The sequence below is a fragment of the Halichondria panicea genome, chromosome 1 (assembly GCF_963675165.1).
Source record: "Halichondria panicea chromosome 1, odHalPani1.1, whole genome shotgun sequence".
In the NCBI taxonomy this organism is placed as follows: Eukaryota; Metazoa; Porifera; class Demospongiae; order Suberitida; family Halichondriidae; genus Halichondria; species Halichondria panicea.
Window position 1 is genome coordinate 443,480 of NC_087377.1, and position 14,021 is coordinate 457,500.

General features: G+C 39.9%; 1 protein-coding gene across 2 annotated transcripts in view; it reads right to left on the reverse strand.

Annotated features, from left to right (window-relative positions):
• Positions 1-14,021, reverse strand: part of LOC135352082 (uncharacterized) — a 103,415-nt gene that overhangs the window by 84,619 nt on the left and 4,775 nt on the right. Inside the window, exons 6-9 of one of the 2 annotated variants that reach the window (XM_064551243.1) lie at positions 9,856-9,941; positions 9,442-9,571; positions 9,246-9,337; positions 8,874-9,000 (exon numbers count right to left, since the gene is read on the reverse strand). The exons of the other annotated variant lie outside the window; for it this stretch is intronic. Of the exons in view, the coding sequence (XP_064407313.1) occupies positions 8,874-9,000; positions 9,246-9,337; positions 9,442-9,571; positions 9,856-9,941 (435 nt within the window). The remainder of the gene's footprint in view (positions 1-8,873; positions 9,001-9,245; positions 9,338-9,441; positions 9,572-9,855; positions 9,942-14,021) is intronic. 2 annotated transcript variants of the gene reach the window in all.

Consider the following 14,021-nt stretch of genomic DNA (forward strand, 5'->3'; position numbering starts at 1 on the left):
ACACACACACACACACACACACACACACTACCGTATACCTCGCTTGCGCATGCGCACCGAGGCTATCTGCCATTCAGGCTGTATTATTTTATCAAAGTGTATCATAGGCCCTAAAGAATACTCTAAACATCACTACAGTCAACATACAGCTTAGGAAGCTTGGTAGAGCTGGGCCACTGCAAGTGTTTCTTCGTTCACAGTCACACACGAGATCACATTTGTATATAAGCCACACCTAGTACATACAGTACCTGCACACAAAAAAAGGTGAAGCAAAGCTTCTTAGGAGTTTAAACTCTACAGCTGTGTGCTATATACCAAGCACAATTAGTATTAGACTGTATGAAGCTTCTAGAGAATCGAAAAAGCCAAGTAACAAAGTGGAATTATACGCAACTACTACTTACCACTTGACAGAAGCAGATCACAGCCAAATTTTTGAGATAGTAAGCGATTCGGGCATCATCTTGTAGATCTTTGACTGATCAACTTGAGCTGCAATAATTGATCGTGTATGTACAGTCTTGTAGCACTACTAAATACACACATTATCTCGCGCTGTTTCTGCAACACAGTGGTAGTAGAGTCCAGCGCCCTCTTCAGCTCCAACACTTTCCTCAAAATGTGCCTGCAACCACCTGCAAACAGTGAAGTTAATGGAGGTGTCCTGTACCTGGGGGATAGCAAACACAGGGGTCAAAGTGCACAGAATTGCAGGAGAATTTGTAGCCATTTCAGCTTGTTGAGATTCAGTAGCAGTATGCAGTAAGCTGTGTAATGTGATAGGCTTTTCAATAACTAAATGGACAATCTCAACTATACATAAAAGTGAGTTCTACTGAAAATTAATAAGTCATCAATTATTATTTGCCTAGTAATATGTGACAGGGCCTAGGAAAACAACCCTTATGGAGCAAACTAATAATGTTCAGTACACTACAAAGTAAAATATTTAGAGCTATTTTAGGATTTTGGTTTTCTTTCATAAGAAGTAACTTCAATATCTCCTCTAACTAAAAAAAAATTTTTTTATCCGAAAATTTTTTTGTATTAGCCGTTACAAGGCAGCCATTGAATTTTTTCATGCTGTTCTTGTATGCGGATAGAACTTTGAACATTAGTTTCTCAAAACGGTAGGTCAATACTGTCCCCCTTTCACCCGAAAATATTTTGGGGTAGGAAGGTGCAAAGTGAGTGATATTGTAATCAATTTGAAGCTTAAGCACTGCTTTATTTAATTAAGCAATAAAATACAATTAATTAGTTTGCTCCATAAGGGTTGTTTTCCTAGGCCCTGTCACATATTAAAGGTAGCGCTCACCTTTCCCCTGAGTCAGAGTGTCGGTCCATTGTGTCCAGTGCACCGTGCTAGCTAGTAGGACCACTCCAATGGATGTGCTCTCAGAGCATTAGAACTGATGAAGCACATGGCCAGTGGGTAAAGATCGTCAAACCATTAGACAAAATATGTTTCATTTTGTAGATTTGATAACCCTTTGGACCTTTACCAGACACGCTCACACACAAGATGGAGACAGCTGGTGAGGAAAAGCGTTCACTTGTCCTTCCCTCTAGGAGCTTCCACAAGGCTGGATATCTGGTGGATACTCACCCAAAAGACCAGTAGCAATGGATCACAAGGCAAAGAGCATTGCAGCGAGTACAAGTGAGTGGCTAGTCATGATCAAAAGTGTACCACCTAGTGTATAGGCTGCTTTAGATGACTGGCATTCAATATCTGCTAATAGATATCGTTACTAGTGATCAAACTATACAGCCTCTGTGACAAATGCATCCATTGTTGCACATTTGTTGACCCGTTACTTCATTGCGTACAGTGCTAGTGATGGAGAGCACGAGAGGGGCGGAGTCAGTGACACCTTTCTATGACAACATATGATGGAGGAGTTACAAGGTGACACTGTGGAGTTTGCGTACAACCATAGATAGTAGAGGAAGGGGATTGGAAACGGGATCACGTGAGCTTATGCTTGCAACGTAAGGCCTCTGGGACCGTGCGCGTGGCAACAATAGACACCTTGAGGTGTGATTTTACTGGTTTTGAGGTCAAGAGAAGCTTTTGAAAAGAAGCAAATGAGAGGATACTAGGTAAGTAAATGTATGAATAGCCCTAAAATTTGTCTTGAGGCATGGCTAGGTACAAAATGAAACATTATTACTAGCTAGAAGTCATGTTCACTCTTGGTAGCACACAAAATTTGAAGATTTTACAACACTTAGCTTCTTCTTTTTATTTGTGGGGTAAGAACTGACTTATGAATTGCATCTATTGTAAATGAATGGTCACAGTAGTAGTACATGATGGTATTTTATTGCTTCAGCTATATATTGGAAGTGGGGATATCATACTTCTTGAGTTATTGACCAATTTGTTGATTTCCACTAGCCATCTTTGCGGGGTAGCATCTCCATAACTAAGCTGAGTTTATATTCGAGACTCGGCATTATTAAAGATCAATGTCCATATTATTGCTTCCAATCCATTAGATTTTGAAAATCACTATTCATGCTCTGATTTTGTCACCGCAGTGTCGATGTGTGGCAAGAACTTGAACTGAGAAATCACTGGAAGAACATTGATAATTTATGTATAATTATGTTTAGATCATGCTTATACCTTTTGTTGATTGTTCATTGTTGTCTATGCATGATCATAAGCTTGCTTAAGCTTTTAGTTTAGCATAAACTGCCATTAGTGCACAAAAAGTTTATTGCAAGCTCAGCACTTTAAGCTGCATCCATGGTCGCGGCTATAATTGAGGACGGTCCGTGTGAAATAGTGTTAATTGCCTGTGTTTCCAATCCCCTTCCTCTACTATCTATGATTAAACTCTCTGATCATGAGGAGGCCACGTTGTTAACAAGAAGCTGCAACTGAAGTGATCCTGTACCCAACAATAATGGTAAAGGGTCATTAAACTAGAAAGCTGGAAATGAAATTTTATAAAAATAGAAGGTGGTATAATCAAACACAGAACACAGAGCATTATAATAGTCAGTACTTATAGTCAACACAGAGTTAGTTCTTTACTTGACATTCTTGCATGCTTCTTTACTTGACATCTTTATTCGTCCCTTTCAAGCAACTCCAGTATCTGTATGAAAGCATGAGCACAATAAACTAGAGCCTTATAAGCAAAACATTGTGTGCAATGAAAATAGGGATCAGATTTATAATTATTCCAGTAATATCTGTATGAAAACATGAGTGCATGATACATGATTTAGGAGCCCTCAGGGCTAGTAGAACCATCAAGTACTTAGAATGCTGTATACTATTATTGCATGGCACTACTGACGAGCAAGCTCACAAAGGTATAATGGTCAAAGTGATGATTCACTAGGTAACTCACTGGTATACTCCACACAGGCCTTGTGAATGCTGCGAACTGCCTCTCCATCCTCAATCTCTGAGGCAATTTCCACTAATCGACCGTAAGTAGCTGTTGAATTCGATGGATTGATTTGAAGAATATTTTTACTCTTCCACTTCTTTAGAGCAGCGTGAAATCTCTCTGAAACACCAACAAATATGTGATCGATATTCTCAACTTCAGTCTTGCTGAGGCCCAGCCTGTGCTTGTATGTGTCATAACCAGCAATCTCGGTAGACAACTGGAGAAGAGCTCCATTCGAGCACTCTTGACTCAACTGAGCTGCGGTCGCTGTCACTATCGTCGTCTCATGAACTGTAGAGATCAAAATACCTCATCAATGACATGCAACGCAAGTAGTAGCATAATTAGAAATGCAAATACTCCATCACTGTCACATGATACACATGTATACACAATGCAACTGTCAAAGCTACTCGAACCACTTTGGACTATAATTATACTGAAGATGGTTAGATTGACTATAATTATGTGATGCATAACATGATCACATTCCCATGAAGTGGTTCCCTAATTAAGCTTAATCCTAATCAATCATGTGAACAAATGCTAGAATTGGGCAGGGAAAGCACCAAATAGCACGGAAACAAGCAAGTATAATTATAGGAGAGAACCAACCAATGACACAATGACATTGACAGTATCACAATTAAGTACAATTAAAATAGCAAACACTTAATGCTGTACTTATAGTACAATTCACTATAAGAAGTAGTATAACTCACTGGTATGCTCCACACAGGCCTTGTGAATGCTGCGAAATGCCTCTCCATCCTCAATCTTGGTAGCAATCTCCACTAATCGACCGTAAGTAGCTGTTGAATTCAATGGATTGTTAAAAATGATGCTTTTACTCTTCCACTTCTTTAGAGCAACGTGGAATCTCCCAGGGATATTATTAACGGTGGTAGGATTCTGATCGATAGCGTCTATCTCAGCATCACTGAGGCCCAGCCTGTGTTTGTATCTGTCATAACCAGCAACCTTGGTAGACAACTGGCGAAGAGCTTCATCTGAGCACTCTTGATTCAACTGAGCGGCAGTCGCTGTCACTATCATCTGATGTGGTTGAACTGTACAGATAAACATAATTATGTTCTAAAAATAATAATAACGCATAATTATTATAGTCAATCATGTACTTACAGTAGCTGTGAAAATACTATGTGGAGTGGCTAGTTGAGTGTATATATTTAAAGAAGATGACAGAATCATTTGTTTCATTATTTTCAACTGTAATGATAGATCATACCTTGTACAGTTCCATCATTCTTCGGAACCTTTGACAGAGTTTCAACTGATGGCAATGATATTTTGCGCTGGCCTGAGGCTGCAGGAATATATAGATACAGTGCCGTGTCATCTTTTACAAATTAAGTTGTTACACTGACAGCATGTGCTACATTGAGAGACCTACGTACATGTACATGTACATGTCCAGTAATATATAGTTATGTTATAGCATGATCTCACGTATACGTTCCACAGAAGTCTCACTGCTCAGAACTGTTGGTTGTGATGATGCCACACTGGCGACACTCATAGATGGACAACACACCGAGAGCCAATCTTTGTGACCGTTTCCTAACTTATACATCATCCGATTGCGTTGAGTACACCTCATAGAAGTGCCCTTACCCAGAACACGAGCTGGGTGGTGGGGCACTTGGGGACTTGGACTTGCTTCAGTAGAGGGCAATTCATGGGGACACAAAAATGCAACTTCAGGGTCCTCATACGTATATTTTAGGGCTTTGTAAGCAGATCGAAGACCAGAGTGAACGTTTTCATATATCAAAGACAGCATTTCTTTTCGATTGTTACTGGAATGAATTTCGAGGAATGAAAACCCGTCAATTAGCGTGATAAAACAATCTTCCTCTCGATGAACGAATTGTACAAAGTTTCTACTCGGCTGGTGATCCTCCATTTCAATTTCCCATTCACATTCTTTAATTAGGTACACTTGTAGACAGCAAAACACTCCACAGCACTGCCAGTTGCTTTTAAAGTATAAAACAAGTGGAATTAAACCGGTCTTAAGCAAATCAGCCCGTTTGTCATTGACTTGAGTTGGTGGGAGCAAGGATAGAAGTGATGGCATATAGAAACGCTTGTCTTGTCCTCGTGAGAATAAACGAAATGGTGTGGCTATCAGCAAGTGCTTGAATACTTCAATGAGATGAGTAGGCGCAAATAGTCCATCGACGTAGTGCTTTTCAAAATTCTTATCAGATAAAAGTTCAATCGTAATAATTCCTTTATTGGTAAATTTTAACCATTTTCCAGACCCGTGTATTGGAGTGTTACTTCCTCGCACATATGCAGCATACTCGACAAGCTCTGTAACTTTATCGAGAAGCACTTGAGTATCACAGAACACCACATTTGGAAGAATTTCAGGATAATAGTGAAAGATGTGATGCTCATGGAAGAATTTCAAAGCTTCAAAAAGTGCATCTTCGTGAAAATTATGTAGCGTTTTTGCAATTTCTACACATTCGGTCTTGCTTAAAACTTGTCTGTTTTGTTCGTTTGAAACCTTCTCGACAATAATTTCCAAAACAAACCACCAAAAAGGGACCAAGATTTCAATATTATTCAGCTCTTCGTGAACATATTCACGAATTGCCATTGCCACTTCTTTACTGGCAGAATCGCAGTGCTTGCAATCGACAGGAAATATAATTTCTTTTTTCAGACCCAAATTGAAAAACATGGTCAACTCATCATTCTCCACAAAGTTTAACAAAGTTTTATTCTTGTCGGATAGTGTTTCCTTGCATTCAGATTGATGGTCTTTGTGAGTACCAATGCATACCAGCTTGCAGTTTTCATTGTGAGATTGAATTGACTGCACGAGATACTTGAAGTTATCCAGAACTGAGAGATGTGACTTGAAACCTTCACCAACTGGCTTATCGTCCTTGTAGTATTCAACCAGTGAATGATCGTCAAGGCAGTCAGAGAGACGAAGAATGTACAAAGCTACAGAAATCTTGGGCATGAAGAGTGGCAGTAGATTATGAAAGTGTGGTTGCCCACCGCTATCGATTATGTAGATCCAATGAGATCCAAACTTTTCTTGAACAGCAGTACGATCAGCATCAGAAAATTGCTGTATATTCGCTATGACATTCGAAACAGTGCTAAGAAATTTACTCTTTTTTCCCTCTTGCATTAAATTTGCTCCTACTGATGGTTTAGAAGTTGCATCAACTGGCGTACTTGATTCATTGCTAGGTTCAAGTTGCTTCAGAGCAATACTGAGTTCTTGTGGGATATCAAATGCTTTAGAGTTAGAATCTGAGCTGGCTACATGAGATTTAATAGCATCAGCAACGATGTATTGTAGGTCATCACTAGATACTGGTTTCCATGTTCTAGAGGGATCTTCTTGAGCTTCCATTTTTATCTTTGTAGTGCCACGAATTTGTCGAATACATATCCTGTCTGCTGTGCTAGCTAATGGAGTGCTATTTCGATCTATAGGAGGAGGCAGTCCCAGAAGGAGATGTTTAGTGGAGGTTTTACCAGTGCCAGCCATTCCAAAGAATAAGATATTGGTAGTGTTCACACGGACAAATCCAGCCTTCATGGCTTCATTAAGAGCTTGCTCAGACTTGGAGGATTCATTGAGGGCTAAAATAATAGGAATACAGACTGAAACCTGAAACACAGTATATACTCGACTATATGTACCCTTGTGTGAGTCACGTACTTCCCTTGAAAATGTACCCACTACGTATGTACAGTAACAGTACCTTTCTCACAGTTTATATACAAAAACAAGTCAAATGTATACACAGCAGGAGCGCATGGATATTCATCATTTCTTTAATATTAATTTTTCATTTCCCTTGTTAGTATTATGATGATATCAAGTGATGGTTCACTGTCAATAAAGTGATCATGTGCTGTAATACTCATGATATTAATGAATCATAAAACAAAGTATACACATGACGTCCATGCAGCAATCTAGCAATGACCACACGATAATTGTACACTTGCTTTACGCTATAATTATAGGCTAGCTGAGAAGTTGCTTTGTTCTCAGAATCTTTGTGTCCTGATATCTCAGGTATATTAAGGACTGGGACCTTCAATTATTGCTGAATCAGCTAAAACGCAGCCACGCCCACGATTTTTAATATGTTTTGTGTGTAAAAATTTTGTGCAGCTACTGATCTTTTTTAGTTCTAAAAACGGTGTTCTAAACCTTCCTTTTAGCTCTTAATTCTTAGTGTAGTAGGTAGTTCAAAGGCTTAAGCAGACATAATTATCTGCTGGGAGAGAGCCACTTCTTTGGCCAAAGGTGAGATTTTGCACAAAACTTAGTCTTACAGCTGACAATAAGTGACATTTTTATTTTTATAGGCTAATAACTTACTCTAAATAGAACATGATGCTCTCTCCCAGCGGATATGTCTGCTTAAGCCTTTGAACTACCTACTACACTAAGAATTAAGAGCTAAAAGGAAGGTTTAGAACACCGTTTTTAGAACTAAAAAAGATAAGTAGCTGCACAAAATTTTTACACACAAAACATATTAAAAATCGTGGGCGTGGCTGCGTTTTAGCTGATTCAGCAATAATTGAAGGTCCCAGTCCTTAATATACCTGAGATTGCTGATTCAGTCACAGTTTCACCCGTGTTTATGATCGTACAACAAATTTATAAATAAAACAAATTAGAGTTTTTCTGTTAATTGTGCAAAAACGCTAATGCAAACAGTACGGGGAACTTTATTCTGATGGCTACTGTATGTATGTTATTATAATTATACTCATGCAAGAGGCTAATACAACTAGAGCTAGAGGCATGCTGACACTTTTGAGAATGGAATTTTAGTAGTGTATGAGAACATGCATTATGGACTAAGTCAGCAAAGAAGACTGGAGTCTTGGATATAACTATGGCTCTTCTGGGGCTATAGGATCAGGATAAGCAAAGAAGCAACAATCACAATTATAATTATAATTTTAGCTTTCTACTTTAGTGACCCTTTTTTCATTCTTCCTGGCACGGGATCACTTAACAGTAAAAACGTACCTCGAATAAAGGACGCGTGTAGCTAGCTAGCCATGCAGCGGAAGTTCCGTTTTTGCTTGCTTATATTCAACAACAAAGCTTTAACGCCTTAACACAACTTGTTGTGTGAAGACTATCCATGCTGTTGACGCTGTGCCATGAAGCCTACTATATACATGACTATACAATGATTGATTATGCATAAATGTATAATATACATGCAATGCAATATTCAACACAGACGACATAATAATTATATAACTTTAATACAGCAACCCTAATCCGCACTATTATTATAAGAAGGTGAATGACATAAAGTAATCCAATATATCAGGAGAATATTGACTTGGGCACTACAAATGATATAGAAAACCTCCCATAGTACAGTGTGTGTGCGTGTGCGTGCAATGTCAAGTTCTTACCTGGTTCTGGTGGAGGCTCGGCTGGTACCGGGATGAATTCTATAAAGATACTTGGGAAGACCCCCTCCTTATTGTTGAGCCTCCCTCTAAACCATCCCTCCTCCTCTTCTGCTATCACCTCAACGATCTACACAACAAAGCAGAATACTCATTTATCATCTAAATACATGTACAATATAAATGTAAAACCTCGGACTTCCTAACAAGATGAGCAGTTATTACTCTGCCTAACGCTTTATGATGGTACAGTGCACATAAGAAAGGAAAGCACATGACTCTAGTGTATAAGAGAATAATCTGCATGACAATAGACTGGTTTACACAGTTAATAAACATCAACAGCCCTGCACAGAACAGTCAAGTTTTAATTACCTGTCCAGCTTCAAGAGAAAGCTCGTTAGGACTTTCTGCAACAAAGCTGTACACCACCTTAGCACGTCGGCTCTTTATAGCTCCTCCACCATCTGAAATCACGCAGACACGCACATGTAACGTTAGCATAGTTAACATACAAACATCAGGATATTTTCCTTGTAGCTCTAACTAACTAACAAAGTCTGTTAAGTACCTCGCACAACCGGTGGCTCTGATGGTGGTTGTGCTGGAGGTGGGATCTTGGCTGGTCTCATTTTGATAAAATTGACAGGGAAGAGCCCTCTTTCTCCATTCAGAGTTCCTTCACACCAGCCTTCATCAACCTGTGTGTGTAAGTGGGTGGGCTTGTATTGATCCTGTAATGTTAATTTATGGGTGAAAACAGAAAAACGAAAGTCTAGGTGCACAGAGCTCCCTCTGAAACTAGAACCAACACCCTTTCAGAGGAGGTTATTGCTCCAAATACAGACTCCCCCACACAGGGAGATACCAGCCTGACCACTACATACAATACCATTTACAAGACACACTACACACAAAACTAAACACTGTCACAATAGAGAAGAAGCCTGGATCCCTAAACAGTGAAGCAACACACATAACTCACTGTCACAACATCTTGAATGATATCCCCTACATTCAAAGACAGCTCACCATCTTGAGTTTTCGGAAACGCAAAAAGAACTTCTGCCGCTGTTTGGAAAAACAACATTAATGTGTATCAGGAAGAACAACATAATTATACAACACAAACAAATTCAACGATTTTCTGATTTTTTGAGAGGCTTATAGAAGGAGCTCTTTCAGATAGCTTGCTCAAATCTCAAATTTAAAACGGGCCATAATTTCTCTTTCAGAAAAATACCATGGGCTACTGTATAGCGGGTATATTTCGAGGGTATAAATGTTCGCAGTTTTCGCCTGTACCGGGAAATTTTATACCCATGAAAATTTATGAATAGTACTATTAGTAGGCGTGTTCAGTATTATTGACCACACCTATCGACAATAAGAGGAAAGAAAAAAGGAATCAAGAGACAAGGACGCCGGTATAGGCCTGATTGTTTTGTACTGGTGCATGCATGCATGGTATCCCCTGATCATGGCCTGCACAGCAAACGTTCTGCTAGAGGTGGGAGACATAGTGCCTCACCGATTCTATTATTTTATACAGGCATTTGAGGCTACAGTAGACTCTCGCTATTCCGGCTCTCTGAAGTACGGCCACCTCAATATATCGGCCATTTGGCTTGGCACGGAATGCTAGCTATATGTTTACTGCACAAAACTCACCATGAAGTACGGCCACTCGCTATTCCGTTTACCGGCCAGTGCTGGCTGTCCCAAACAAGGTTTTCACTGTAATTTTATACGTATATTACGGCCGGATATGACGTTTTGGGTGTGGTTTAGCAAATAAATAAAATTGGATTACACTTAACCCTTTCCCGGCTTTAATTAAAAAAACAAAATACAGAATAAATACATATTTTTCTTTAAAAATACATATCTCATGAACAACGCATTGAAAATCACTTGCAACTATTTCCTACAGGTAGCCCAGATCCTGGGGGTACCATGACATCATCATCGTTACCTAGCAACTAGTTCAATCAGGATCAGCAGAAACTTCTCTGCGAGGTCGTATCGGCAGGCGCTCTTTTCCCGGGAAATGTTTTCTTCACCTACACACAGGTTTACAAGTTCAATGGTGGCTCATGATGTCCACTTGTGTACTAACTAGACTAAGCATACCATACTGAAGCTATCCAGACTACATAATTATGATACTCCATAGTTACTTACAAGGTCCAGGACTTTGGTTCATGCTCAGGAGCTTCTTCCTCCGGCTCTTCAGGCTCTATGTTTATAGCTTGACCTCTGAGAAGTAGTTTCCTCTCTTGGTATGATCCCAGTCACTGTCCTCTTACTCAACAAGGCCATAAGTATCGTTATTCTCACTGTCTAGCTGCCCTAGAACCTCGCTGAGGTTGTACTACCAAGATCTTGTAGCCATTATCAAACAGTCACTTTTCTTTCGACAGTACTGCACAAAGTGTACCTTGAGGCAAGATATTAAAGATACCATGTGAAAGAGCAGCCCAATGCGCATGTGCTGGTACCTACAGTGTGCGCATAACTCCAACACAGCGCCCACAACGATTTTTTGAAAATTATCACTACCGCTGCCGTCATATGACGGCTAAAGCCGGGAAAGGGTTAAATAGAGAACAGAATGATTCATTATCCTACATTATCCTCGAGACAAGAACCGCAAAAGTAGTCATTAGATTCGAGGTAAGGTCGTTTTTAAGCCGCGGCTATTTCCTGAGCTGCAGCCACCTCGCTATTCCGGCCAAGCTGCATAGTCCCAAAGGTGACCGGATTAACGAGAGTCTACTGTATTACCGCTAAGGGTGTGGAGGTACAGCTGCATGTAGATGTGCGCAAGCGCCAGAAGGCTGGAACTCAGACCACGAACGCGAAATCCTTCGTAGAGGTCCACCCGCGAAAATTTATATCCTCGAAATAATACCTGCTATACGGTACATAGCTTTGAAAAAAAACGTTTGCTACTGCCTAATGAAAGGCAGTAGGGCTGCTACCTAATGAAAGGCAGTATAGGGCAGGGATGGAGGAGATGCTCAAGTGATACTGGGATATACCCAGAGGAATGCAAGCAGGTACTAGGTGAGGGATGGAGGAGATACTCAAGTGATACTGGGAGACCCAGAGGAGAGCATGAGGTACTAGGTGAGGGGTGGAGGAGATGCTCAAGTGATACTGGGAGACCCAAGGGAGAGCATGACTGCAAGCAGGTACTAGGTGAGGGGTGGAGGAGATGCTCAAGTGACACTGGGAGACTGCCACCATCACAATAGGAGAGAGGAAGAGATCGCACATGCACTGGATACTTTTCAATAATAATTATAATTATTTCCATTTCACTTATTATAATACATGATGATATCAAGTGATGAATGAAATGGTTCACAGTCAATAAAGTGATCACGTGCTGTAATACTCAATTTCTTGATTTAGTCTGACAATGACATGATATTAAAATGAAATTAAGAATAACAAAGTACTCTGCGCACTTAAGGCCCGGGTCCAGATTTCAACACCAAAATTTACACTCTGTTCAAACTGCTGTATTATTTGCAATATACAGTGTATGCTGCATCAAAATGATCCAAAATGAAGCTCAATGTTTTCTTTTTCCAAAAAACTAATTAGCTTAATTCAATTATGCTAATTAGTCCCATAAATGATGATGACGTCATGGCACTTTCAGAAAGAGAAGTGCAAATACGGCGTTGAAGATGCCAAGATCAAGCTTCAAAAACAAGGCTAGATGAACATCTCATAGCTAGGTACTAGTATCCTTGATGGGAAGAGTAGGAGTTATTGTATTCTTGAGATACACAAAATAGCCTACCTCTAGAGTGGCTGTCAGAGCTAAAGAAGCTAGCATAGCTAAGAAAGTTTTGGACATTTTTACTTCCCATCAAGGAAACATAATCATAACAACATACTCTATCTTTTGAGGGCCTAAACAGCTACTCTTACCTTGTTTAAGTCCGCTGTATTTGTTGCCAAAGATAATCTATAATAGTTCTAGCAGCTAGCTAAGCAAATACATTGACCTTATGACGTCACATGCAATGAATAACATTAATAAACATTATGAATCTCATTAACACTACATGATCTACATGATCTACATAAAATGTTGGCAATGAATAAAATTAATCTTATCAGTGCCTGACCCAGGCCTTAACTGCGCAGAGTACACAGTAAGTGAAGTGAGCATTCCATGATAGTAATAAACTATCTGCATAATTATGATACTACAATGACAAGCTAGGTTAGCTGCCAAGTTGCTTCATTCTCAGATTCTTTGTGTCCAGTTAATTGTTGCTGACTCATCAACACTTTCACCCGTTTTAAAATTGTACAACAAATCGTAATTACGGTGCGTATACGAATAAAACATGTGCGTTCAATTCCAGTTGACAAGACATTTTCTGTTTGCGTAAAAACGACAACGTGACGTGCCATGCAAATGGTACAGGAACTTTATTCTGACGGCTACTGTATGTTATTACTCATGCACGAGGGATGTACTGCTAATACAACTAGAGCACGAGAGCAAGAGTTGTATTAGCAGTACATCACAAGGGCATCACCTTATAATCAACTTAATGCTGATAGTGCGTAATAGTCTTGCATGCGTCATAATTATACTGGGTTCCTAGTAGCAACCAATGACATTTGAGCATCTATGCGGCATAACAGGCTGCCACGAAGCAACAAATTCACAACAGAGGCAGCACTAACCCTCAGGAATTTATACCACAAAATACCACAAATAAGTCAAATGTGAGAGCAATGCCATCCATAGGGAGGTGGGTGGTGCTTTAAGGTTACGCTAAAATACCACTACTTACTACCCGACAGCACTGCTATTCACAACGGAGGCAGCGGTAAAATCAATAGGGAGGTGGGTGGTGCTTTAGCTATCCTCGTCCCCACGTCCACTTCACCTCCAAGGAAGAGGGTCTGGTATCAGTATAATGAACTGAAAAGCTGACACTAGCCTCCATCGATGGACGGACCACGCCCATATAACACTAACGTAGGCTCTATTAAGAGAGCTGTGAAGAGCAGCTGTAACAAACCTAACCTCTGTCTCAAGCTAGCTAGCTATATAATTATAGCGTATAAAGAGTGGGCTATATGTACTGGGCAACATCTAAACAAGAGGCCGTA